The sequence below is a fragment of the Pan troglodytes genome, chromosome 5, assembly GCF_028858775.2.
Source record: "Pan troglodytes isolate AG18354 chromosome 5, NHGRI_mPanTro3-v2.0_pri, whole genome shotgun sequence".
NCBI classification, from domain to species: domain Eukaryota; kingdom Metazoa; phylum Chordata; class Mammalia; order Primates; family Hominidae; genus Pan; species Pan troglodytes.
This window is the reverse complement of record NC_072403.2, coordinates 6,574,068-6,600,082: the sequence shown is the minus strand read 5'-3', so window position 1 is coordinate 6,600,082 and position 26,015 is coordinate 6,574,068. Positions and strand designations below refer to the sequence as shown.

At 38.2% G+C, this 26,015-nt stretch overlaps 1 protein-coding gene across 6 annotated transcripts in view; it reads left to right on the top strand.

Moving 5' to 3' along the window:
- EXOC2 (exocyst complex component 2) overlaps window positions 1-26,015 on the top strand; it is a 206,728-nt gene that overhangs the window by 37,716 nt on the left and 142,997 nt on the right. For 4 of the 6 annotated variants that reach the window (XM_016954799.3, XM_063812742.1, XM_063812743.1 and 1 more), the window contains exons 2-4: window positions 17,797-17,957; window positions 22,542-22,718; window positions 25,692-25,818. In XM_016954799.3, the coding sequence (XP_016810288.1) occupies window positions 17,840-17,957; window positions 22,542-22,718; window positions 25,692-25,818 (422 nt within the window). In that variant the 5' untranslated portion in view covers window positions 17,797-17,839. Of the gene's footprint in view, window positions 1-8,041; window positions 8,208-17,796; window positions 17,958-22,541; window positions 22,719-25,691; window positions 25,819-26,015 lie in introns of all 6 variants that reach the window. The other 2 variants (XM_063812741.1, XM_063812744.1) reach the window with 1 other exon arrangement.

The window sequence follows — 26,015 nt, the reverse complement described above, 5'->3', positions numbered from 1 at the left end:
TATAAATGTTTTCCGAGGGCATTTCTTATGTAGAGAGCTAAATATATCTGCAAGATAAAAGGTATTTAGCATGTGTGTGCATTACATATTCTTTGTTAAGCTGTGTTCTGTATAGGATATATCAAAGAATATATCAGTGTACATGGTTTTTAGATTTATTATCTACATAGTTTGAATTGCTTATTAGGTTCATTTTTCACATGTATCATATTCACATTAGAAATCAAGGAAATATAGGCATATCTCAGAGATACTCCAAGTTTGGTTCCAGACCACTGCAAAAAGCAAATATTGCAATAAAGACAGATGAGCTTTTTGGATTTTCAGTACATATAAAAGTTATGTTTGCATTATACTGTAGTCTGTTGAGAGTACAATAGTACTATGTCTAAAAAATGTACACATCTTAATTTTAAAATACTTCATTGGTAAAAAATGCTGCTGCTCATCTGAGCCCTCAGCAAGTCATAATCTTTTTGCTGGTGGGAGGTCTTTACCTCCCTCTTGATAGCTGCTGACTGATTCCAGTGGTGGTTGTTGAAGGCTCAGGTAGCTGTGGCAATTTCTTAAAATAAAGTAGTTAACTTGCTGGATCGATTGACTTTCATGAAAGATTTCTCTTTAGCATGGGATGCTTTGGGTATTTTATCCACAGTAGAACTTCTTTCAAAACAGTCCTCTCAAACCCTGCCACTGGTTTATCAACCAAGTTTATACACTGTACTAAATCTTTTGTTGTTATTTCAACAGTTTTCACAGCATCTTCAGGATGCTGTGATTCCATCCAGGAGTGGATTCCATCTCAAAAAAGTCACTTTCTTTGCTTATCTATAAGAAGCAACTCTTCATCTGTTTGTTTTATCTTAAGAGTGTAGCAATTCCTTAAGGCTCTACTTTTTTTTTTTTTTTTTTTTTTTGAGACAGGGTCTTACTCTGTCACCCAGACTGAAATGCAGTGGTACAATCATGGCTCACTGCAGCTTCAAACTTCTGAGCTCAAACGATCCTCCTGCCACAGCCTCCCCCGTAGCTGGGACTACAGGCGCATGCCACCATGCCCAGCTAACTTTTTAATTTTTCTTTTGTAGAGAGGGAGTCTCACTATGTTGACCAGGCTGGTTTTGAACTTCTGTCCTCAAGCGATCCTCCCGCCTTGGCCTTCCATAGTGCTGGGATTACAGGCATGAGCCACCATGCCCAGCCTCTACTTCTAATTTTAGTTCTCCTGCTACTTCCACCACACTTGCGGTGACATCCTCCACCAAAGTCTTGAACTCCTTAAAGTCATCCGTGCTGGTTGGAATCAACTTCTTTTTTATTCCTGTTAATGTTGATATTTTGACCTCTTCCCGTGAATCATCAGTGTTCTTAATGCCATCTAGAATGATGAATCCTTTCCAGAAAGTTTTCCATTCACTTTGCCAAGATCCATTAGAGAATCAGTATCCATGGCAGCTATAAACGTACAAAATTTATTTCTGAAATAATAAGACTTGAAAGATGAAATTACTCCTTGATCCATGAACTGCGGAATGGATATTGTGTTAGCAGTCATGAAAACATTCATCTCCTTTTGTATCTCCACCAGAACTCTTGAGTGACCAGGTGCATTGTCAATGAACAGTGATATTCTGAAAGAAATCTTTTTTTCTGAGGATTAGGTTTCAACAGTGGGCTTAAATTATTCACTAAACCAGATGCTGTAAACAGATGTGCTGTCATCTAGGCTCTGTTGTTCTATTGATAGAACACAGGCAGAGTAGATTTATCATAATTCTTAAGGGCCCTAGGATTTTCAGAATGGTAAGTGAGCATTGGCTTCAACTGAAAATTACCAGCTACATTAGCCCCTAACAACAGAGTCAGCCTGTCCTTGAAGCTTTGAAGCCAGGTATTGACTTCTCCTCTCTAGCTATGAAGGTCCTAGATGGCATCTTCTTCCAATTGAAGGCTGTTTGTCTTCAATGAAAATGTGTCATTGAGTGTAGCCACCTTTATCAGTGATCTTATAATAGCTAGATCTTCTGGATAACTTGCTGCAGCTTCTGCATAAGTACTCATTGCGTCACCTTGCATTTTTATGTTCTGGAAATAGCTTCTTTCCGTAAACCTTATGAACCATCCTCTAACTACAGCCTTTTCTTCTGCAGCTTCCTCACTTCTCTAAGCCTTCATAGCATTGAAGAGAGGGCTTTACACTGGGTTAGGTTTTGGCTTGAGGGAATGTTGTGGCTGGTTTATCTTCAATCTAGATCACTCACACTTTCTCCATATCAGCAATAAGGCTGTTTTAGTTTGTTATCATTCATGTGTTCACTGGAGTAGCACTTTTAATTTCCATCAGTAATTTTTCCTTTGCATTCACAGCTTAGCCAATTGTTTGCCACAAGAAGGCCTGGCTTTAGGCTGTCAGGTCATTAGACATGGCTTCCTCACTAAGCTTAATTATTTCTAGCTTTTGATTTACAGTGAGAGACTTGAAACTCTTGCTTTCACTTGAGCACTTAGAGGCCATTTTAGGATTATGAATTGGCCTACTTTCAATATTGTCGCATCTCAGGGAATAGGGAGGCTTGAGGAGAGGGAGAGAGAATGCTGGTTGGTGGAACAGTCACACATACATGTATCAATTAAGTTCCCTGTCTCATATGAGCATGGTTTGTGGTGCCCCGGAACAGTTACAATAGTATCGTCAAAGAGCACTCATCACAGATCACCATGACAGATATAATGATAATGAATAAGTTTGAGATAATGCAAGAATTACCAAAATGTGACACAGAGACATGGAGTGAGCACATGCTTTTAGAAGAATGGCACTGATAGGCTTGCTTGATGCAGGGTTGCCACAAACCTCCAATTTGTAAAAAGTGCAGTATCTGAGTAGTACAGTAAAGTGAAGCAGAATAAAAGGAGGTAAACTGTAGTCAAGTTCATGTTAACCAAAATGTTGCTTTAAGGGTAATTTTTGGATAAATCAGGTTTCCATTCATCCTCTTGCCTTCCCCACCCCCAGCCCCGCCAGTATTCCAGTACTTTACTTAGAAAATAATTCTTAATGTTTCATTGTTTTGAGAAGAACGAAGAGAGGTTATAGAAGGATGGTATAGTGATGAACAGTCTCAGGGAGAGGAATAGCTTATATTCTTTTATATTAAATTTTAGTTTAGTTTTTTTGGTGGCTTATGCAGTAAGATAAGCCATTAACTTGGCAACCTTTATGTTTACATAGTAAATTCCCATGACTACATTTTTATCAGTAATGAAGAGTTTCCTACTAGATTTGGTGATAAAACACTTAAACTTGTTAATTTATTTTGTTTTGGTGATTTCTAAATTCTACCTGTGGTAGTGTGGAAAGAACACACAAACATTGGACCCAGGCGAGTCGCTTGAACCCTCTGGCTTACTAAGATCTGTTTCCGTTGGGCTAGATTCTGATTTAATGCTATTAAAGTTATAACATGGGAAGTTTAAACAGTTGTTTTCAGAAGTATTTCTGAAGTAGTCTTTAAAAATTATTAATAACCACTTTGGAGGTATAGTGTATGCTCTTTGAAACTATTTACTTCATATCTTCTGAGTTACGTACAAAAATATGTGAATTATTTTGTTTGGTGAGTATTTTCAGAGCTGTTTGTGAAGTTTTTTTTGTTTTTTTTTGTTTTTTTTTTTTTGAGATGGAATCTCACTCTGTCGCCCAGGCTGGAGTACAGTGGCGTAATCTTGGCTCACTGCAACCTTCGCCTCCCGGGTTCAAGCAGCCTCCTGAGTAGCTGGGATTACAGGCGCGCACCACCGCACCCGGCTAGTTTTTGTATTTTTGGTAGACGTGGGGTTTCACTATGTTCATCAGACTCGTCTCGAATTCCTGACCTTATGATCTGCCCGCCTCGGCCTCCCAAAGTGCTGGGGTTACAGGCGTGAGCCACTGTGCCCAGCCTGTGAAGATTTTTAATCAAGCCATTTTTTGGTTCATTTAAAAAATCTTCTGCCCTCATGAGCACTTCTGTAGACTTTATTTTTTATTTTTTTATTATTTATTTATTTTTCTGAGACAGAGTCTTGCTCTGTTGCCCAGGTTGGATTGCAGTGGCACAATCTTGGCTTACCCTAACCTCGGCCTCCCGGATTCAAGTGATTCTCATGCCTCAGTTTCCCGAGTAGCTGGGATTACAGGCGCCCACCATCACACCCAGATAATTTTTGTATTTTTATTAGAGATGGGGTTTCACCATGTTGGCCAGGCTGGTTTCAAACTCCTGACCTCAAGTTATCTGCCCGCCTCAGCCTCCCAAAGTGTTGGGATTACAAGCATCAGCCACTACACCTGGCCTTTTGTAGACTTTAAATGCAAGATAAGAATGGAGAACACGGCCGGGCGCAGTGGCTCACGCCTGTCATCCCAGCACTTTGGGAGGCCGAGGCAGGAGGATCACGAGGTCAGGAGATCAAGACCATCCTGGCTAACATAGTGAAACCCCGTCTCTACTAAAAATACAAAAAAAATTAGCTGGGCGTGGTGGCGGGCGCCTGTAGTCTCAGCTATTTGGGAGGCTGAGGCAGGAGAATGGCGTGAACCTGCGAGGCAGAGCTTCCAGTGAGCCGAGATCACATGCCACTGCCCTCCAGCCTGGGCAACAGAGCGAGATTCTGCCTCAAAAAAAAAAAAACAGGAGAACACATGCCTTACTACAGTTAGGAAGTTATAAGATCTGCAGGTTTTGATTTTGATATAACAAATTCCTTATCGTGTTTGTTTCAGGCATCTCTTCCAAATTTTTTCCTTTTTAGAAAAATTAAATGAAAATTTTCAAGCTATAATAAAAGATATTTTTTACTAGTTTCATACTCTCTCCTCTTCTTTCCTCCAGTTGTCTGTCTCTAGTTCTGTTGCTTTGTCTTGATATACTTAATAATACCAACAGAAATGAAAAATCTAATAGTTTGTTTTAGAACATAAATAATTTTACAGTTTAATCTTTCATGAATTATTATGGTTTACTTTTAGTAATTCATTAACAGGGAGTATCTATCAAAAGTTTTATAGCCTAGTTTTGTAATGTAGCTTTTGAAAATGGAAAAGATAATTTATTCTTCTACTTAGGTTATTCCCTAATCTGCAGAGATACGTTGCCTATAATATTAAACATCAATAGACCATCTAAATATAATGTTTTAACTAATATTGTATAATTATACAGTAAAAACGTTTTACAATACAGAAATTTAAAAATGAATAGCAAGCTATTATTAAAGTTTTTAGTTTAATTGTGAAAAACTAGAGAGTGCCTGTTTCTATAGTCATGCATTAGTTGCTGAATTTAAAAGCTTTGTAAAGGACTCTCCTAGGAACAAGAGCTCAGAGATGCCTTAGAGCTGATCTCATCCAATCATCTTGTTTATAGATAAGAAAAGTTTCACAGTGCGTAAAAGTGAACAAGCATTTTTATTTCCTAATGCCAGAACTCAGTTTAGAACCCAGTCTCCAGACTGTTCATAAATGTTTCAATAGACTTACAGCTTGGATATATTTTTGTTCATTACAATAAATCTAGAGTACCATATGATTGTTTTACTTAATCTATAAAGATAAAATTTAAATTTAAAAAATCTCAAACCTTTTGGAGGGGCATTGTCATTTTGTCCTTATTTGAAGATGTCCTTTGCTCTTGCAGGCAGGCAGGAATTTATTTGCCACACAAAATGATAATTCAATGAAAATAAAGTCTTACATTAAAAAAAGTCAAAGTCCCAAGTTTACAGATTATTTAAGCATCTTCCATTGTTTCTCATAGGGAGACTACTGAGAAGCAAGAAAACACTATGCCTTTTATGTTTCACTGTATCTGTAGAAAATAAATCATTGGAAAATGTATTAAAGTGCTTTCTTATATGCAGAATTTATTGTCCCACTAGATACCATTTGCTGAAAGTTAAACTGGCTTATTCATATGACAGACTTGTACTTTTTAAACATTTTACTGCTAAAAAGAAATTACTCTTGCGTGTATATTTATTCAGTGAATAGGTTGCCATTATCAAAAGAAATCAGACAAGTGTCTCTTTCCACGGTTAATTTCCATAAGGACCTTCCTAGTTCTGGTTATCCCCATTCGGGTCCAGGCATTTGAGAAATACTTGGTGAATTAACATGAGTCTGGAAACACATCAGAATTATGATTTTTTTTTTTAAGCAAACCAGTAACTCTCTTTGGTAATGGATGGTGCATAAGTGTGTAGTGTGGTTCTTAGGCTAGGGGCCAGTAAGTGATAATTTGTAGCCCATCTTATATACCTGTGTATATATGTGAAGTTCCCAGTAAGTACTCCCGTTCCCCCAACGTTTATTATTTGCCCGTTTGCATTATTTAGTACTTTGTATATTATTAGTTTTCTTGTACCAGAGTCTGACCTAATAAAAGTGCCTGATTCTTATCTGTATTAACTTTCCTTACATGAGTAATAATAGCTGTTATACCTCTTTATCCCTATGCTTTCCAAAGATAAAATTAGTTTGTGGCCGGGCACAGTGGTGCGGGCCTGTAGTTCCAGCTACTCTGGAGGCTGAGGAAGGAGGATCACTGGAAGCCAGAAGTTGGAGGCAGTAATGCACCCTGATCGCACCTGTGAATTTCCACGGCCCTCCAGCATGGGAAACACAATGAGGCTCCGTCTCTTAAAAAGAAAAGAGTTAGGGCCCAGTGCAGTGGCTCATGCCTGTAATCCCAGCACGTTGGGAGGCGGAAGTGGGCAGATTGCTTGAGCCTAGGAGTTCGAGAGCAAGACCCTGTCTCTATTAAAAAAAAAAAAAAAACAAAAATTAGGCAGGCATGGTGGTGCATGCCTGTGGTCCCAGCTACTTGTAAGGCTGAGGTGGAAGGATTGCTTGAGCCCAGGAGTTCGAGGCTGCAGTGAGCCGCGGCCACGCTACTGCTCTCCAGCCTGGTTGACAGAGTGATACCTTGTCTCAAAAAAAAAAAAAAAAGAAGAGTTTTTAAAAGTTTGTGGTATGTGCTTTTAGGATAGCCTTATTCACTTTATTCCTTAGTGCTTTCTTAATGGTCTTAAATGGCTATGAAGTTAAAAGACTATATATTGCTTTAGTTAAACAAATGAGGTTTATGACAGGCAAAGTCAGACTTTTGTTGACCTCCGTTTAGTGTATTTATATAAGAAAGAGCTTATGACACATTTTTGATGTCATTGTTTTATGGCAATTGGAATATTTGTGAGGAAAATTTGTAGACAATGACAACTGTAGACTACAGCGTTCCTTTAAACTCAAGGGAGTCTGGCATGGATCGTCAAACTGAAAATGTTCAGAAGCTGAATTCTGTTTCCTTAAAGCCTTAGACTCTTTCCTGAGAGTGATAAGAAATTATTTCTTTTATTAGAGATTTTAAACATAAGAGCATTACTTATTGATAAGAACATATCAACAAACATAAGAACATACTATCTTGTAGTATGTTTTTAACTGAAGGCAGGTTGAGAAGAGACATCTCTTCCTATAGTTCATTCACAAATTACTGAGTGTATATTATGTCGCAGGCACTGTTGTATGTGCTACGGATACTGCAGTGTGAAAAGCAGATATGTTCTTATATTTGTAAATTAAATGACAGGTCTTCCTGGCATAATGGTCTGTTCTGGTTTGGATATATGTAGGTAATTCTTCGTGGTAAGGAAATAGGATTGTTGCAAATGAACCAGTGTAATGCCTGTTGGCTTTTCAGTTGTCTGCTTTGTGCGTCTGGAAGACACCTGCCTGTACTCTTCAGTCATAAATAAGAAAATAGATCAGACTTTTTGATTCATGACTATCCATGGTGGCCCAGACATTACCTTTTATGACCAGACATTACTTTTAGTTGGACAGATTTTGAGGGTAACATAGTTAAGATTAAGAGCCCTGTGTAAATGACCTCAAAATGGATTTGAAATAGTGGGAGTAAATTGGAATTGCCCTGTCCTAGTTTTTTAGTTTTGCTTTCTTTGAGACCAGAGGTATTCTAATTGCAGTTATGTTTCACACCAGAGTGAGCCAGAGCCCCAGTCACTGGAGACACAATGAAGGTTCTTAGAATGTGAGCGGTCACATTCACAAATGACCTCACAGGACATATGGTGGTACAGAAGGAAGAGGATACTAGACTCTTACAAATCCAGACACCAGGAATCTGGTCTGTTTGACAACTCATCAGGTGTGTGCTCTTGAAAAAGACGCTCAGCATCTCTAGGTTACAGTGTCTTCAGGTGAAGAGACTAGATACCAGTTGTGTCAGCTCTCCTTTGGCTCTGAGTCTGTGAAATACCACCCCTGCTGATAATCGAAACCACTGAGGATCTCTGACAGTCTGATGTTTGTACTAATCATCTTTTCAGTAACATTAATGTCAATGGTAATTATTTTCATTAAGTTTTAATACTACTGTTTTTCTGGAAACAAGGAGAGCAGCATATTTCTACTTAAAAATTTGGTTCTTTATGTGATCTAGACCAGAATCTGAAAGTACTCCCTTTTAACCACATGCTTATTTAATTTGTGCTGTAATACTGAGGACATACCTTAATAGTGTCAAGAAAATAATTGAATCACCACTCAGTGGCAGCCTAATTTTCCATGCCAATTGAAGAAAGTATTTTCCTCTCACAAATTGGTTTGTAAGCATTAATTAATGTGGTGGGTTAATTATCCACATTTTTCTTAATATTTGCTCTGCCTGCAGTGTTTTGGTATCTTTGGAGCAACATGATGTCTGTTTATTGAAGCAGTTGTTGAAGAACTTTGTGTTGAAATATGCCTTTGCTGTCCTATAATTTTTTATTAATATGCTACCATACTAAATCTCATGTTTATCAGTTTATAATAGTTTCCTAGCACATTGGCAAAACAAGCTTTCCACACTTTTGTCTGCATTTAGAAGCATGTTTAAAGAGGTAGCAATAGTGTATTCCAGTAAAATAATAATTCTAAAACATACAATTTTATGTAAACATAACTATTAAATTACCTAGTATGTTTATGTAATATCAGTTTATTCATTGCTTATTTGTGCATTTTGCTGATGTCAAATGTGAAAATAAATATTTATCTTTCAATTTTCAGGAACAATGAGCCTAATATGTTGTTTAGCTTAGCAGGCTAATGTTAATGGGATGTGTTTGTGTTTAATTTCAAAATATTACCAAAGCATTATATTTGATAACTTTTTATTTTGCTGTAACTTCAAACTTATAGAAAACTTTCCAGAATAGTAAAAGTAACTCCCATAAACCCCTTAACTTCCTTCCTTCATTTTGGTGACTAGTAACTCCAGGAAGCCCTTTAACCACGCCCACCAGTTGTTTGCTTTTCCCGCAATTTCTGTATCATTCTGTCCATCTGTCTGTCTGTGTTTTTGTGAACCATTTGAAAGTGGGATGAGGCATCATTCCTTGACTCCTAAATACTTCAGTATGTAGTTGTTAAGAATAAGGACATTCTCTTATCTTATAATACAGTTACCAAAGTCAGGAAATAAAATATTGGTACCATACTGTCTAATCCAAAGTTGAAACAGACAAACATGAGGAGCCTTTCTTGATATGAATCACTGGGAAGGATCTGTGAAGTCCCTGTGAAAGATACATAACCCAAATCAAATCAACAGGGATGATCAGACAGAGCCAAATTGATAGGCATTCCATAAAATAACCTGTACTCTTTGAAAATGTCAAGGTCAAGAAAATACTAATTTTTGGTTCTCAGATTGTCTGGTTTGGACAGTGGGCACTGCTTCAGTCTGGCTCTGTGGCCTTTTGACATACACTTCCTTACTGGTACAGCAGAATCTTTCAGGCTTACCTTGTCCTTGCCCTGCCTCAGCCCTGCATCAGCCATTTCTCCAAGGTCACTGGTTCCTTTCATTGAAAAATGGTATTTGGGAGTTAGATATGCTCATCGCTACTGTTGTATTATTGCTTCTAGCCTCTCTCAATGTACAAAGCTAGAAAATACACACTTGCACACACACATAAATCTACCAGTACACTTCTTTGTCACATACCATATTAAAAACTGTGTTCATATATCTGCCTTTATGAAGAGTCTCCTCAAATCTTTTGCTCAAAAAAAAAGGGTTGCTTCCTTTGTTATCAGATTGCAAAAGTTCTTTATGTGTTGTTTGTATAAAGTCCTTTGTCATTTGTATCTATTGTGAATATTTCCTTCTAGGCAGTAGTTGCCTATTTATTTTCTCTTGATAAGCGGAAGATTTTAATTTGGATGAAGTCAGAAAATTTAGTATTTTTCATTGTACTTGTGTTTGTCATATTGAACACAAGTCTTTACCTACGCCCAGGTAATGGAGATAATCTCCTATGTTATCTTCTTTATAGTTTATAATTTTAGTTTTTATGTTTATGAGCCATTTTGAAATAATTTTTGTAAGTGATGTGAGGTTGCAGTTAACATTCCTTTTTTTTTCTATGTAGCTATCCAATTTTTTCAACACCATTAAAATATTTTTCCCATTGAATTACTTTGGTGCCTTGTCAAAACTCATATAATCATATGTGCTTGTTTCTGGATTCTAGTCTATTTCATTTGTCCATTAGTTTATCCTAATGTCAACAACACTGTCTTGATTACTGTAGATTTGTAATAAGTCTTGAAGTCATGTACTGTGTTACAACTTTTTTCTTCCTCCTAAGATTGGTTTGGCTCTTGCTAGATCTTTGAATATCTTCTGGAATTTTAGAATGACCTTGACAATATCTCTATATAAGCTTGCATGAATTTATAATCAGTTTGGGGAGAATTGATACTTTAACAACATTGAGTCCTCTGATCCATGGTCATGATATAGATCTTCACTTATTTAGGTCTTTATTTTGTCTCTGCAGTATATTGTCCTTTTTAATGTAGAAGTCTTGTACATTTCTTTTATTAAGTGTATTTTTAGGTATTTGGTTTTATAATGGCATTTTCAAAATTTAAAAAATTTTATTTTCTAATCATTTCCTACTAAAATATGTAAATAACTGATTTTTATATCTTGACCATGAATACTAAGACTTTGCTGAATTCGGCTATTAGTGCTATTAGTTGCTTAGCAGATTTCTTAGGATTTTTTATAGAAGCAATCATGTCATCTGCAAATAGATGTTTACTTCTTCCTTTGCCATCTTTCTGCTTTTTATTTCTTTAATTCGCCCTATTGCACTGATAGAACTTCTAGAACAGTGTTGAATAGGCAAGGAAAGAGAGGTATCTTTTCTATGTTACTGTTCGAAAGGGGGGAAAGCATTCTGTATTTCACCATTAAGTAGGATGTTAGGTGATCCTCCCCACTCAAATCGTTCTTTATTAGATTGAGGAGATGCTCTGTAGTCTTAGTTTGTTGAGAGTTTTTAATCATGAATAGTTTTTAATCATGAGTTTTATCAAAGGCTTCTTTGACATCTATTTAGGGTAACATACGGTTTTTCCTTTATTTTTAATATGGTAATTCACAGTGATTGATGTTTGAAAAACTGGCCTTGCTTGGTTGGAATAAACCCTACTTGATCATGATGTATTCCTCTTTTGCTTTTTGAAATAATTCATATAGGCTCGATATTTCTTCTTCCTTAAATGTTTTACGGAATCCATCTGTGAAGGCATCTAGGTTTGTAGGAAAGTTCTGATAATGAATTTAATTTATTTAATCTTTATGAAGATATTGAGATTTTCTATTTCATCTTGTTTAGTTTGGGTAACTTGTCCTTCAAGGAATTCATTTCATCTAAGTTGTAAAATTTATCGGCATAAAGCTGTTCATTGTCTTTATTGCTATTTAAATGTCTTTAGTATCTATGGTTATTCCCTCTTTCATTACTGAAATTGATAATTTTTGTTTCATTTCTAGAGAGTTTTTTTGAAACATCAATTCATTAATTATTGGTGAAGAACTTTTGGCTTTAATTTTTTTCAAATTCTTTTTACTTATGTTATTGGTTTCCACTGTTTATTTTTTTCCTATTTCTGTCATTCTGCTTCCTTTTCCTGCCCTCCTTCCCCTTTACTTTGAGTTTATTTAGCCCTTATTTTTCTAGTTTTTTTTAAAAAGGTGGAAACATAGATTCTTAATTTTAAATATTTTTTCTCTAAGATTTTAAGTTACTGCTTTGGTGGCATTCCACAAATTTTGATATATGTTTCTTATCATTCATTTCAAAATATTTTGTTTCCCTCTTAATTTCTACTTTGAATGTTGGGTTATTTAGAAGTATATTAATTTCCAAATACCTGGATACTTTTCTGGATATTGTATTTCTATTGCTAACTTAATTCCTTGGTAATCTTTGGAATTTTGGTCTTTGGAATTGCCTGTGACTTATTTTGTGGCCCAGCATATGGTCTATCTTGGTGAACATTCCATGGGCACCTGAAAAGGAGTTTTATAAATGTCAGGTCAGGATGACCAACAGTGCTGTTCATATCTTCTATGTTTTTTGTTTGTTTTTTAATATCCAGTTATTAATATTGAAAGGGAATATTAAAACCTCAAACTGTGATTATGTATTTATTTCTCCCTATCAGTTTTTGTTTAATGGGTTTTAAAGCTCTTGTATTAAGTGTATACAGTTTTGATTGTTATGTCTTTCTGATGAATTTGTCCTTTCATCATTATAAACTCTCCTACCAAATTGCTTTGTGGTATCACTTCCCCTTCAGATTGAAGAACTTCTGTCAGCATTTCTTGTCATACAGATTTGTTTGCAATGAACTTTTTTTTTTTTTACTTGAAAAATGCCTTTTACAACTTTAATTTCGGACTTTTTTTCTTCCAGTACTTTAAAGAACTATATATCTTTAGATAAATCTATTTCTATAACTATATTGATCTATAATCATGTTCACTGACTCTTTCTTCAAATATCTTCTACCTACTGTGCAGCCTAATCAGTGTATTTTTCATTTCAGATAGTATACCTTTCAGTTCTAGAATTTGCATTGCATTTCTTTTTAAAAAATAATTTTATAATTTTAATTCCTATAATTTTAATTAGAACAACCATCTGTTTATTCATTATGATTACATATATTTTAATAACATTTGTTATAGACTCTTTTAAGTTCTTATCTACTAATTCTTCTGTCTGGTTCATCTTGGGGTCCATTTCGGTTATCTGCTTATTTGCTTATAAAGAGATAGGAAAAAATCCAAGTGTTTTTCCTACTTTCTATGTTCACACAGCCACTAACTCAGTACACACTCCTGATACCAGGTGTGTGTGAAGTTTTCCCCACACACCAAGCAAGCAGCTCTCCAGCGGACACCAGCTAGACGTCCTCTAATTCAGTTCAGTCCTGACATGAGCATGTCAGATCCCACAGCTTGAGAAGTGGGGATATAAAATTGATTAAAGATGTGTTTTCAAAGAAGAAACAAAATATCTAAAATTTAACACAGTGAATATTAACATTATGTAGTAGAAGTTTAATAGAAGGAGGGATCAGGGAGACTAAAATAACATTTGAGCATGACTTGAAATACTGGTAAAGATTTAATAAACTTGGAAATTTCTCTTTAGTGGAAAGAGGTTGAATTACATGAATACAAGCATGTGGCAGGTTCGTAAGAGGTGAATGGGCTCATGTGCGGAATGTCAGAGGAGAGGAGTGGTGGAGATGAAGTAGGCAATGTGGACGGACGGGTCTAGCTGTGACAGGCTTTGAACGGGATGTGGAGGAGGTTGTGGGCTGTGCAGACCACAAAACAGTGGATTTCATAGAAGATTATTTTAAAGGTAGGGATAATATTGATTAGCTCCATATTTTAGAGAACTAACTCTGGCATTTGCTGAGGGTGGATTGCAGTGGAGAGAAAATGGGGCAGAGTTACCAGTTATACGTCTGTTGCAGCATTGAGGGGAGAAGACGAAGGTCTGAAGTGGGAGAGCAACAGGAGGAAACAGTAGGATTGAGAGGAATAGTTGATTTTTGATTCAGACAAAAGATAATGATTATTTGATTCAGGGGGTGCCAGAGGGAAGGAGAGGAACTCAAGGTAACCTTGAGTTGTCTCATTGGGTTTATTGGATGAATGATAATGTTTTTCTGGACTTCCTTTTTGTTGTTTTGCCATTTTATTTGTATTAAATAAGTTACGTAGGCATGATTGATGAAGTCGTGTTGGACTGAACCTAATCTGCAGCCCCGCCTCTCCACAGGAGGTTGGTTTGCTGGTGCTTTGCTCAAAACCCTAACCCTCTAATCCCATGGTCTTTCTGGAATGGCCAGTCCTGCTGTTGAGTCATCTTGGCCTATACTAGGGCGTGGTTTGAGAGGATCATGAATAACAAAGACACTACTATTGCCGGAAAACACCAAGGATTTAAGACTCGTTCCCAGAAACCAGGGACAGAGGTCAAATACTCTATTATACAACATACCCCAGACTCATTCCACTCTCTCCTGCCATCCACTGCAACATTTCCAGATTCTTCTAATCTGCCATTTCTTGGTGGTCCGTTTTAGACATTAGCTGTCAGCCTCCCATTATGTGAGATAAAAGATGGTCACTCCCTGGTTTACCTGTCTTGCCTGCCCCCAGACACACATCCGCCTTTTGTGCCTTATTTCAATTTTGTTTAAACTGGTGGTCAGTTACTACATTATTATGACTGTATAAGTCATGTGTCTTTGGACCTTTTTGAAAATTTCAAGAGCTTTTATTCTTGGATTCATTTATTTTCATGGCATCTAGTTCTTTTAGGGGTAAAAAATTTCTCTCGATATTAATTTGGTATCAAACTTTAGAATGATTTCGAAGTTTTTTTTTTCTGTACCTGCTGTTAGTAGTTTGGTAGGGCTGTTATAACAAAGTATACTAGACCGAGTGGCTTAAACAACATTTATTTTCTCACCCTTTTGGAAGCTAGAAGTCTGAGATGAGGGAGTCAGTGGGGTTGGTTTCTTTTGAGGGCCGTGAGGAATGATCTGTTTTAGGCCTCTCTCCTTGGCTTGTAGACAGCGTCTTCTCCTGAGTCTTCATATGTCCTTCCCTCTGTGTGTGTCTCTGTCGAAATTCTTCCAGTAAGGACACCAGTCATACTGGATTAGGGCCCACCCATGTGACCTCGTTTCACCTTTATTACCTCTTTAAAGGCCCCCTTTCTGAATACAGCCACATTCTGGGGTACTGGGGCTAGGTTTAACATATGAAATTTGGCAGTGGCGGAGTGAGGTGGGTGGGCATAATTCAGGCCATACAACACCTGCAATATGTTTGTTCTGTCTTTTTTTCTTGTTTGTCTTTCTTCCATCTCTGTCTTACATATCTTTCCTCATTCCCTTTGGCTGTCCAATGTTGGGGGTCAGAAAACGATACCCTAAAATATGGTGCTTTGACATTCTGCGCTAAGGAAGCAGCCTCAAGCTCTCCCCGCACCCCTTCTGTCTCTCCCAAAGCACAGAATGAGGCTGTTTATCTGAAGTTCCCTTACCTACGGAGAAACTAGACCAACCAAAGAAGAACACATTTGCCTTCAATTTCCTCCCTGAAATTTTATTAATCAGAGAAGATTAAAACTCATATCATAGAAAAAGAGACTGAAAATCAAACACTACACCTGGAGCCCAGATGGGCTTTGTCCAAACTGTTGTCTGTTCTCAGGTCCCATTTAATTCTCAGAATTATTTATTAACTACCATCTGAGCATTGAGCCCATTCATTCCCCCTAAAAATTATTTACTACCCCTCCAAATGGCGACATTTCGCCTATCCTCCCTTTCCCTTTGAAGAAGGGTCTGTAAGCATCTGGACCTCACCGGTTTGTTGGGTAACCATGCTCCTGCGAGTCCATGCACATTAAAGAAATGTGTCTGCCCTTTGCTCCTGTTAACCAGCCTCATTCATCTCCAGCGACCCTTTAGAGGGCAGAGGGGAAGCTTTCACTCATGGCCTGTATGCCTCCCACATCTTAGAGTGAGACTATTAACCGCTGATTTGATTGAGTTTGTGTGTGGGCAGTTTACAGTGAGTGGCTGTACAGGTGATGGGCGGACAAGCGGCCCTTCCCTTTTCGCAGGGAAGACACTCAGGTGTCAGGATCTTTGGGTCTTATTTTCCTAGGACTCTTCAGTTTCTGCGGGGAATAATGCTTCAGTTGTGTGGACAGGGTGGGATTGGCAGGAGGGGCTTGCACACCTGCTCACAGTGGCAAGGGCAGGAGGGGCTTGCACACCTGCTCACAGTGGCAAGGGCAGGAGGGGCTTGCACACCTGCTCACAGTGGCAAGGGCGGGAGGGGCTTGCACACCTGCTCACAGTGGCAAGGGTGGGAGGGGCTTGCACACCTGCTCACAGTGGCAAGGGCGGGAGGGGCTTGCACACCTCACAGTGGCAAGGGCAGGAGAAGGGAGGCAGCCTGAGTCCCACGGCTTGCTGCACAGGTTTACCCCAAATCCCTGGTCAGCCTGCCCCCCAAGTTTCCCACACCTCTGCTGTGCTGGGGGTCTCTGAGTCCTGGTGCTCTTGCTTGGTTTCTTAAAAGACTAAACTTCTCTTCTCCAGACTGTGAAGGATGGAGGCAGGGGCCAGGGAATCTAACTTTTTAGTCCATAAAGATACAGGTCACCAGCAAGTCTCACTGTTCTGCTCTGAGCCTCACCCCACCTTCTGGGGCATCTGAAGCCCTGAGCACTTGAGTTCTCAGGGGTTTATTAGTAAAATTTTATTATTTTTATTATTATTTGAGATAGAGTCTCACTCTGTCACCCAGGCTAGAGTGCAGTGGCGCAATCTCGGCTCACTGCAACCTCCGCCTCCTGGGTTCAAGCAGTTCTCTTGCCTCAGCCTCCTGAGTAGCTGGGATTACAGGCGTGCACCACCACGTCCGGCTAATTTTTGTATTTTTAGTAAAGACGGGGTTTCACCACATTGGTCAGGCTGGTCTCAAACTCCTGACTCGTGATCCGCCCGCCTCGGCCTCCCACAGTGCTGGGATTACAGGCATGAGCCACCGCACCTGGCAAACTTTTATTATTTATTGCTTGCCTCCTGTATGCCAGGTACTGGGCTTTCCAAGGATTATCCTGTATGTTCTTTACAATAACCTTATGAAATGTTTTCTGTTTCTAGCTCCACTTTACATACAAGAAGAGGGAGATTTAGAACAGATTTAGTAAATGGGAGCAGCAAGTACTTGAACACAAGTCTACCTGGTCTCAGAAACTACACTTTTCCCTCCTCTGTTATACTCACAACAGCTAGCAAATTCATGCTTCTGCCTGTATCTACGTTCTAGGTTTTGTAGAAATGTCAGTATATTGCATTGATTTGAGCATATTAAAAAAGAGTTGCTATACTATATAAACACAAAAGTAAACTGAAATTCAGTACACCTGTGGGAATGTAAGTGTGTTTTTATTTTTATGAGTATAGTTAATCAGAATATCTCCTTTAAACAGCCCTGGGGGTAGAACAGTAGAACAGTTCCTAGTATCAATTTAGGGTTCAGCAGAGGTAGTCATGGAGCTACGTGGTGACATTAGTTTCTCTCTGCCCTTGTGCTGAAAGTTTTTAGAACCCAGGGCTTAGCATTCTGTTATTCTTATGTCTTTCTTGCAATACTAACCAGAGTGTCCTTAGTAACTTAATGTTCAGTACATGTTGGCTGATTGGCTAAATGACCCCTAAAAAATTCAAAACTCTGTGTTTAAGAATACTTTTTATATTTTGGTACTGACTGTCTAGCATTCTTATATTTTCAGCCAGTGCTTGTCTCAGTTGGTACTAATCCTTTTTTCTTTCTCTTGTAACAGATTACTTCTCTAACAGGATCACCAGTTTGCTCCACAAAGCACAATGTCTCGATCACGACAACCCCCCCTTGTGACCGGCATCTCTCCAAATGAAGGGATACCATGGACGAAGGTCACAATCAGGGGAGAAAATCTGGGGACTGGCCCCACCGACCTCGTAGGTAAGGGCAGCGGCCCTGCGACGCACCCTGCTAATCGGATTTTTATGTGGACAAGGGAGACAAGATACGTAATTTTCAAACAGTGAAGGTGATAGAACAAACATCTTTGTGATCTCTACAGAATGCTCCAAAAAGACGAAAGAATTATCTGGCTTTCTGAGTTTTGTGTGAAAATCATTATTTTGTCAAATCTTGCCTTATATTGTCTTTCAAATCCTTCAGAAGGTTTCCCAGGGCTGAGATTTGCCTCTGAATTTTCCGAAGCTTTGATGTCTTGATTGTCAAAAGAGCTGCTTTTATAGTTTTGCTGTCATTAGTTTTCCTTCCCTTGTCTGACTTGTCTGTTGCTTCTCAGGGGCTCTGTGAATTACACCTTTTCTGTTCCTTATTGCTCTTCAAAGCAAGTCTCAGCCCCATCTCCTGGTGACACGGGCAGCAGTTGGCTCTGTCTTCACTCCACCTGGCGGGCATGTGTCCTCATCGTGATCTGTGGATCCTATCTGGAGCGAGCCAAAGTTTAGTTTTTAGGGGCAGTTTATGTTTTTTATCTTTTCTAGCGGAGTTTAAGCTCAAGGTCATGAATGGTTAGGACACCACACCTCCAGCTGGTGTGGTATAAATATTTCTGGATGTTGGCTTGCATGGCAGCCTTCCTCCTTCCATGATGTGGCGGCCTTTACTGATGGTCTGTTCTTGAAGCTCTCAGGTCTGCCAGTGCTTCTCAGCCCTGGCTTTTCTGAATCTCTCTAGAACTTTAAACGTGTAAATCATTTGGCCTACTAAGTTTCAGTCTCTAAAGATGGAGCCTAAACATTATTTTTAAAAATATACACGGGTATTAGGGACAGCCAGGGTAGAGAGTTTTAAGTATAATTTTATGGCCAGTTATGATTACTTGCCTGTGAACTGCTCAGGTGGGTATACAGATGCATTCAGAATGAGGAAGGGAAAGGCCCCTCTCTGTGCTACTGAATGAATATTCTGGCTTCCCATTTACATTTCTTCTGGACTCAGACATTCTCTTGACTCATTTCTGCACTGATGACGGAGCTGTTAGTAAGGTTCTGAAATCACGAATTGGAACTTGCTTTTCCTGCATTATGACTGCTGGTTGATAGATTGGTTTTTGGCCATCCAGAAAACTCTTTAAAAAGAAAAAGTGAACGGGAGCTCAGCACTGTGTTTAGTGACTGAGTTTTGCACTGCCTAGCCAATTCTTTTTGCTAGTGTTATGTCTCATTTGATATTGTTTTCTCTAACTGTGACCGGCATCTCTCCAAATGAAGGGATACCATGGACAAAGGTTACAGTCGGGAGAAAACCTGGGTAGTTTTTGATTGTTTAGTAAACATCACTTCAATTTATTCCTGCAAAAGTAGTCTTACCTAATCCTATGCCTTGGTTTTTGATAAAGCTCATTCTAGACGTTTCTTTACCTAAGTGTAAAAATCCCCAGAATGCATAGAAATCTACTCACACAGGTGGGGGTTCCGTCCAGAATTTTCGCTGGCAGTCATTGTGCGCTCCCAAACATGACAATAGTCTAGGTAAATTTTAATCTTGTTTGAGCTTCAGGCAATGCTATTCTTACTTGACTAAGCGTGTATTACTTTTCTTTTTGTTGCTGTTGTTTTTTGTTTTGAGACGGAGTCTCGCTCTGTCGCCAGGCTAGAGTGCAGTGGCGTGATCTTGGCTGACTGCAACCTCCGCCTCCTGGGTTCAAGCGATTCTCCTGCCTCAGCCTCCCCAGTAGCTGGGACTACAGGCGCATGCCGCCATACCCAGCTAATTTTTGTATTTTTAGTAGAGATGGGGTTTTACCATATTGGCCAGGATGGTCACAATCTCTTGACCTCGTGATCCGCCTGCCTCGGTCTCCCAAAGTGCTGGCATTACAGGCGTGCGCCACCTTGACTGGCCTGTGTATTACTTTTCTAAACCATGCTAGTTCAGCTTTCAACCTGCCTTATATATTGCCAAGAAACCATTTTTTAAAAAAGCAAACTTAACCTGCTAAATAATTTAAGTGTTTTTAACTCAGATGATATCTACACTAGCCAAGCAAAGCACTATAAAAAGTACTTTACTTGGAATTCTATGAGTTACTTTTTTTTTTTCTAAAAGGTGCTATTTTATTTCATGAAGCAGATTTCTTAGCGTAGCTTAGCAAACGTGCTTAAGAAATCAAGAAATAGGTCTTAACGATCTTTTTTCTTTTCATAACATTTAAAATGATCTACTTGAATCTGTGTTTGAATTATTTGCTGATTATTCATTTTTTTGGAGTAAAAATGCACAACAGATATTAAATCAGAGGAATCGTGAAAGCAGCTGAGACCCAATGAATAAGCTATTGTTCTAGGGGCACTTTTGTGCCAACGTGGACCTCCATGCATATCATTCAGGTTTGCTCATGTGAACATGTTTTAATACTTTATATCTGAAATTTGCTCTTATTCCTCAGTTTTAAAAATAAGGTAGTTCTCTAGCAAGGAAATTTCATTAGGGATGACTTTTTTCTTTTAATGAAGATACTATTAGTATTTTTACATTGCTACCTGACGTTAATTGTTGGGTTATTCTTCATTCTGAAGTGGGTTAATATTTAAAATCACAAAAATCTGATATTAAAATACTTAAAAATATTAAGTTGTCTGTTGACCTGGAGTGATACCAAAATATCTACTGTCAATAATTAAGCAGGTTATACATTGAAACAGTTGTTTAAAAAACATATAGACTGGTTTTTATATGCACAGAATCACTTGAGCAAGTGAACATTGACATGTTAGCAGTATTTCTCTCGCGAGGTGGAGTTTGGAGAGGCTTTCAATCTCTTAAGTTATTTAAGTTTTTCATAACAAAAATTATTAGAAAAAATATCAAAGACATGCCCATTTTGAAAAAAATAATTTTGAATAATGAATATATTTAAAAATGTGTTATTATAATTAAAATATACCAATAGAAACCATAGTCCCGAGGAAACCTTTTAATGCCATTATTAGAAAAACAAAGTTGCAGACATTAGTGAATTATAGGTATTTTAGAGAAACCCCTAAAATTCATTATTTCAAGCAATGTATCTTTAAAGCATAGTTGCTTTTATTCCTTTATGGTTTAACATTCTTACTAAATAGTTCTTTAAGTTGGAACAAAAGATGATTTGACTTTGTGCCTCCATTTTAAAGTCAGATTTGGCATTAGGTGATATATTACTGGTATCTGAAAAAAAGCCGAAAGAAAACATTGCCATTGCTAAACCTTAGTGCTGAACATTATAGAAAGTTAAATAATGAGAAAAAGTGTGAAGTGTCTGCCGGGCATGGTGGCTCACACCTGTAATCCCAGCACTTTGGGAGGCCAAGGCAGGTGGATCACTTGAGGCCAGGAGTTCGAGACCAGCCTGACCAGCATGACGAAACTGTGTCTCTAAAAAAAATACAAAAACAAAACAACAACAAAAAAACTAGCCGAGCATGGTGGCGCTCACCGGTAGTCCCAGCTGCTTGGGAGGCTGAGGCTGGAGAATTGCTTGAGCGTGGGAGATGGAGTTTGCATTGAGCCAAGATCACGCCACTGCATTCCAGCCTGGGCAACAGAGCAAGACCCTGTCTCAAAAAAAAAAAAGAAAACGTCAAGTGTCTGTGTCTGTGCCACATACATTCTGGTTTCTTTTCTCCATAAATATTAATTACATTGGTCTCTGTTTTGTGGAAATGGAAAATCTAAAGGAAGTAAGTTGGAAGGCTAGCTGACCAGTGTGGTGCCATGCTGGTATTCCCCCTGAGGTGTGTGCCTTACTCACTGCATCTTTCAGTGCCTCTCTGTTTGGTTATTACCTAAATTTTGTTTTACATGGTATGAGGGAGGTGACATCATGAGTTGACCTTCTGGGAGTGTAGGTTTACTGTAAGAGCAGAATGTAGTGTAGTGACAGTTTCATTAGGAAAGCACTAGGGCAGGAGGAACTACTATGCCAGCAGCTGACACACCGATGTAAAAGTGAGATGGTAATCCAGTAATGCCTGAGCACACTTCACTAGATTACCTGACTCTTGGTTATGCTTAAATAAAAAACCTACTTTAGTTCATTCTGTAATGCCATGTGTAAGTGAACACTAGAAAAAGTACGTGAAGATTTTTCTCAGGAAGATGGGTGAATGTAGAATGTTTTTAGAAAATGATACATACGTTTATTAATACACTTTAAAATTCTACGTTAATAACTGAGACTTCAAATAATAGCAGTAGTTTCCCTTTTATTACCTCTGAAAGCATTTTAAGATTCTCGTAATCTAAGTAATCTGGAATTCCTGGAACATAGTTGTTGTGGTGTTCGTTTTCTAATTCTACGGATGTTTGAAGAAACTCAAATGTAGCCTAAAAGAAGTCTTAAATATTGGAGAAAAAAACAGGTAAGAGGAAAAGTCAATAGAGATAACAGTATATCTGCAAATAATATTGGGTATATTCAATAATGTCATTATTGAACAAGACTAGATTTTAAAAATGTAATCTACACGATTAAGGTCTTATTGTTCTTGTCTTTGAATTTTGATATGCACATGCGTTTATTTTCAGGCTTGACCATTTGTGGACATAATTGCCTCCTGACGGCAGAATGGATGTCTGCAAGTAAAATAGTATGTCGAGTGGGACAAGCCAAAAATGACAAAGGAGACATTATTGTCACCACTAAGTCAGGTGGCAGAGGAACCTCAACAGTCTCTTTCAAGCTACTCAAACCTGAGAAAATAGGTAAAGTCTTTCATGGGTTTATTCTAAAGAAGAAAGTAAAAATGAGTTTGTCTTTTAAGCTGTAAAGCTGGTAGATTCGTGTAAAACCTACCTACTTGCATATCTCAACTTAGATTTAGTTTATGTTTATTTTGACAGGATTGGGATGTTGGTTAATATTTGTGTTACTTTCGGGAAGGCAGTGTGCTGAGGTAACAGTCAGTGAAGCCTAAGGATGACGATCGTATGAGAACTGCTCTTCTCAGTTCTTAAAATCTGTTCGTTCACTTGATACACCAGTTTTGGTTCCTTGATCTTGAATATAATGACATTGCTTTAAACTCTTAAACAAGATTTGAGGTGAAAAATCCTGATTTGGCCAAATTAGTAATAATATATCTAAATAATATTCCCTTTTCCTTCATTTTATCCATCCTTCAAGGCCCAGATGATACATTTCCTAGCTTGGCTGCTTTTAACGCCCCTGTTAGTAATACTCACTCTTCTTTGAACCACATAGCACTTTGTTTTCCTTCTTTATGTGCTGACCACTTGCTGCCTTCCGTTAGCAGCGTTAGGAACTTGCTGCCTTCCATTAGCAGCGTTAGGAACTTGGTCTGAGAAGTCATGCTCTTTGAATTCTAACCTGGACTCTCTTACCATGACTGAGTATGTAACTTTAATGCCTTCTTTATCCATGAGCAAAAGTGGAATATATTGGCTACCTCATAGGATTGGGTGAGTTAGAACATAAATGTAAAGTGCTTAGTGTAGTCCCTTACCCAGCAAATTAATAATTTCTGATGATCTTTCTTGTAGCTATTTCTGTGCATGTCTCTTTCCCTTTTTAGAATAAGAGTAATGTCAGATTCATCTTTGTGGTCCTGTAATGTCTTGCACGTGGTCAGCATTTGATAAATATTTGTATAATGTAGGAATATCAGAGGCGTAATTAAACCCAGCCAGTACTTCTCTTTATAAAGAAAACAAATAATTTTGCAAATTGTTTTTTTAATCTTAGAGCATAGAGGCTTTCTGCAGCATTGTTCTCCACAAATTCCTGGATTATTTTTATAAATAAAAATTCAAGGAATTTCAGGGAAAATTCAGAGTGGACTTTATATATGTACACGTACGTGCATGTGTACATATATACATATATAACATTTCTATTTTTGTTTACTCATTTAGTGTCTTCAAAAACTAAACTGAAACTAAAGCAGGAACTTGTTGTACAGTTTTCTAGAGGGACTTAAACATTTTGATAAAAATCTAATATCTTATGATCTATTTATATAGCAGATAAAGAAAACTTAGGCAAAAGTGGTAATTTTATTATTCTGGAATACTCATTCCAGGACCTAGCACATAGTAGGCTTAGTAAAGGTTTCTTTTTTTTTTTCTTTTTGTTTTGAGACAGAGTCTTGCTCTGTCGCCCATGCTGGAGTGCAATGGCACGATCTCAATCTTGGCTTACTGCAACCTCCGCCTCCCAGGTTCAAGCAATTCTCCTGCCTCAGCCTCTGCAGTAGCCGGGATTACAGGTGCGTGCCACCATGCCCAGCTAATTTTTGTATTTTTAGTAGAGATGGGGTTTCACCATGTTGGTCAGGCTGGTCTCGAACTCCGGACCTTGTGATTCGCCCACCTCGGCCTCCCAAAGTGCTGGGATTACAGGTGTGAGCCACTGCACCCAGCCAGTAAAGCTTTCTTGAACTGAACTCAAGAGTGCCTGGACTTGAGCAGAAGCCCCTGTTGCATGCTGGCAGAACCACGAGTGCTGAGAGAATGAGTGGGTTCATAGAGGGCCTTGCAGCTACAGGTTGCCTGGTATTCAGACAGCCTTCTCCCATGATGCCTTCTGATCCTCGCCTGGGGAGGCAGGCACGCCTTGTCTGTGCTCCCTGGCACTTGGCTCTTTTTCTGTTGCAGCCCAGGGCCTTGGAGGCCTAGCTGGTAAGCCCTGTGCTAGGGTGAATGATATGGAGTTCAGTCCCATAAAGGAAGATGCTGTTTTTAGAGCTTATGTTGTCTTGTTCACAGGGTCCACACCCAGTCAGTTTTCCCTGAATAACCTGGTTATTTCCATTATACAAGCCATGCGTTCCTTGAAAGGTGTTTGATTTAATCGTTAGATATTTTATTGAATTTACCAAATTGATTTCAGCCTAATACGGAAAAAAATCCTTGTTGTTTCTACCATCTAGGACATTTCCAGCACTGATAACAGCAAAAAGAATGAGAAATAGCAAGTAGCATATTATTTTTGCATAACTATTCATGAAAACATGCCAGAGTTTGTAGAGGAAAAGAAAATAAAAGATATTTCTTGAGAGCTTTCAAGAACCATTTAAAAAACATTTGGTTTTCATTTGTAGTGAAATGTCCTTAGGTAGCTTATGGAACCCAGAAGCAGAAACTCACAGTATTAAATATAAAATCATATATGCATAATGGTTTTTTGGCATTTATCATAAACCAGAAGCTTTCCACTGAGCTAACATTTAACTCAAATGTTTTGTGCTTGGATATTTCCCAGATGTTTTCCAAGAGTTTACATGATTTCAGAATATTCTCTTGAATAAACAGATATTATAGGTCATATTATTTCATCTTACTGACTTTCTGAATTTTTTGTGCTGATTTAATCAGCTACATTTAACAATGTTTAATTGTAGTGTTTATTATTTGTAAAATATGTTTGTTATTGCAAAACTTTGTCTAAGCAGCTTAATTTGTCTTCTCTGTTGAGTAATGTACAATGAAACCATAAGCTGAGAGGTGTTATTTTTGCCTTTTTATAAATTTTTTTAGTGCTTATAATTAAACTACTAGTCATTTTTTAAAAATTTAGCTGTTATGTCCTCAAATCTCTTAAAGATTATCCAACAGGCATTTTGTATTAGGTCTTTAAGAAGTCAGGCAATAGGCCAGACGTAGAAGGTGCCTGGGGTAGGCTTCATCTTATTAAGCATATGCTCCTCATTTCTGTAGGCATTTTGGATCAGTCTGCTGTGTGGGTTGATGAAATGAATTATTATGATATGCGCACTGACAGGAACAAAGGAATTCCGCCCTTGTCCTTACGTCCTGCTAATCCGCTTGGCATTGAGATTGAAAAGTGAGTACCATCTTGCTTTCAGTCTTCTTTATTTTTCAGTTCCTGAAAAGTTTTATATACTTACAGGAAAGGGACTCAAACTCCAGAAACCTCCCAGGAAGCACAGTTGAAGACACCTCAGTTGTTTGGAGATGGGTGTTATTTATGAAGCCTTGTTAGCTATGCTGCAAGTAAACTTTGCAGTTAGTTAAAACTTG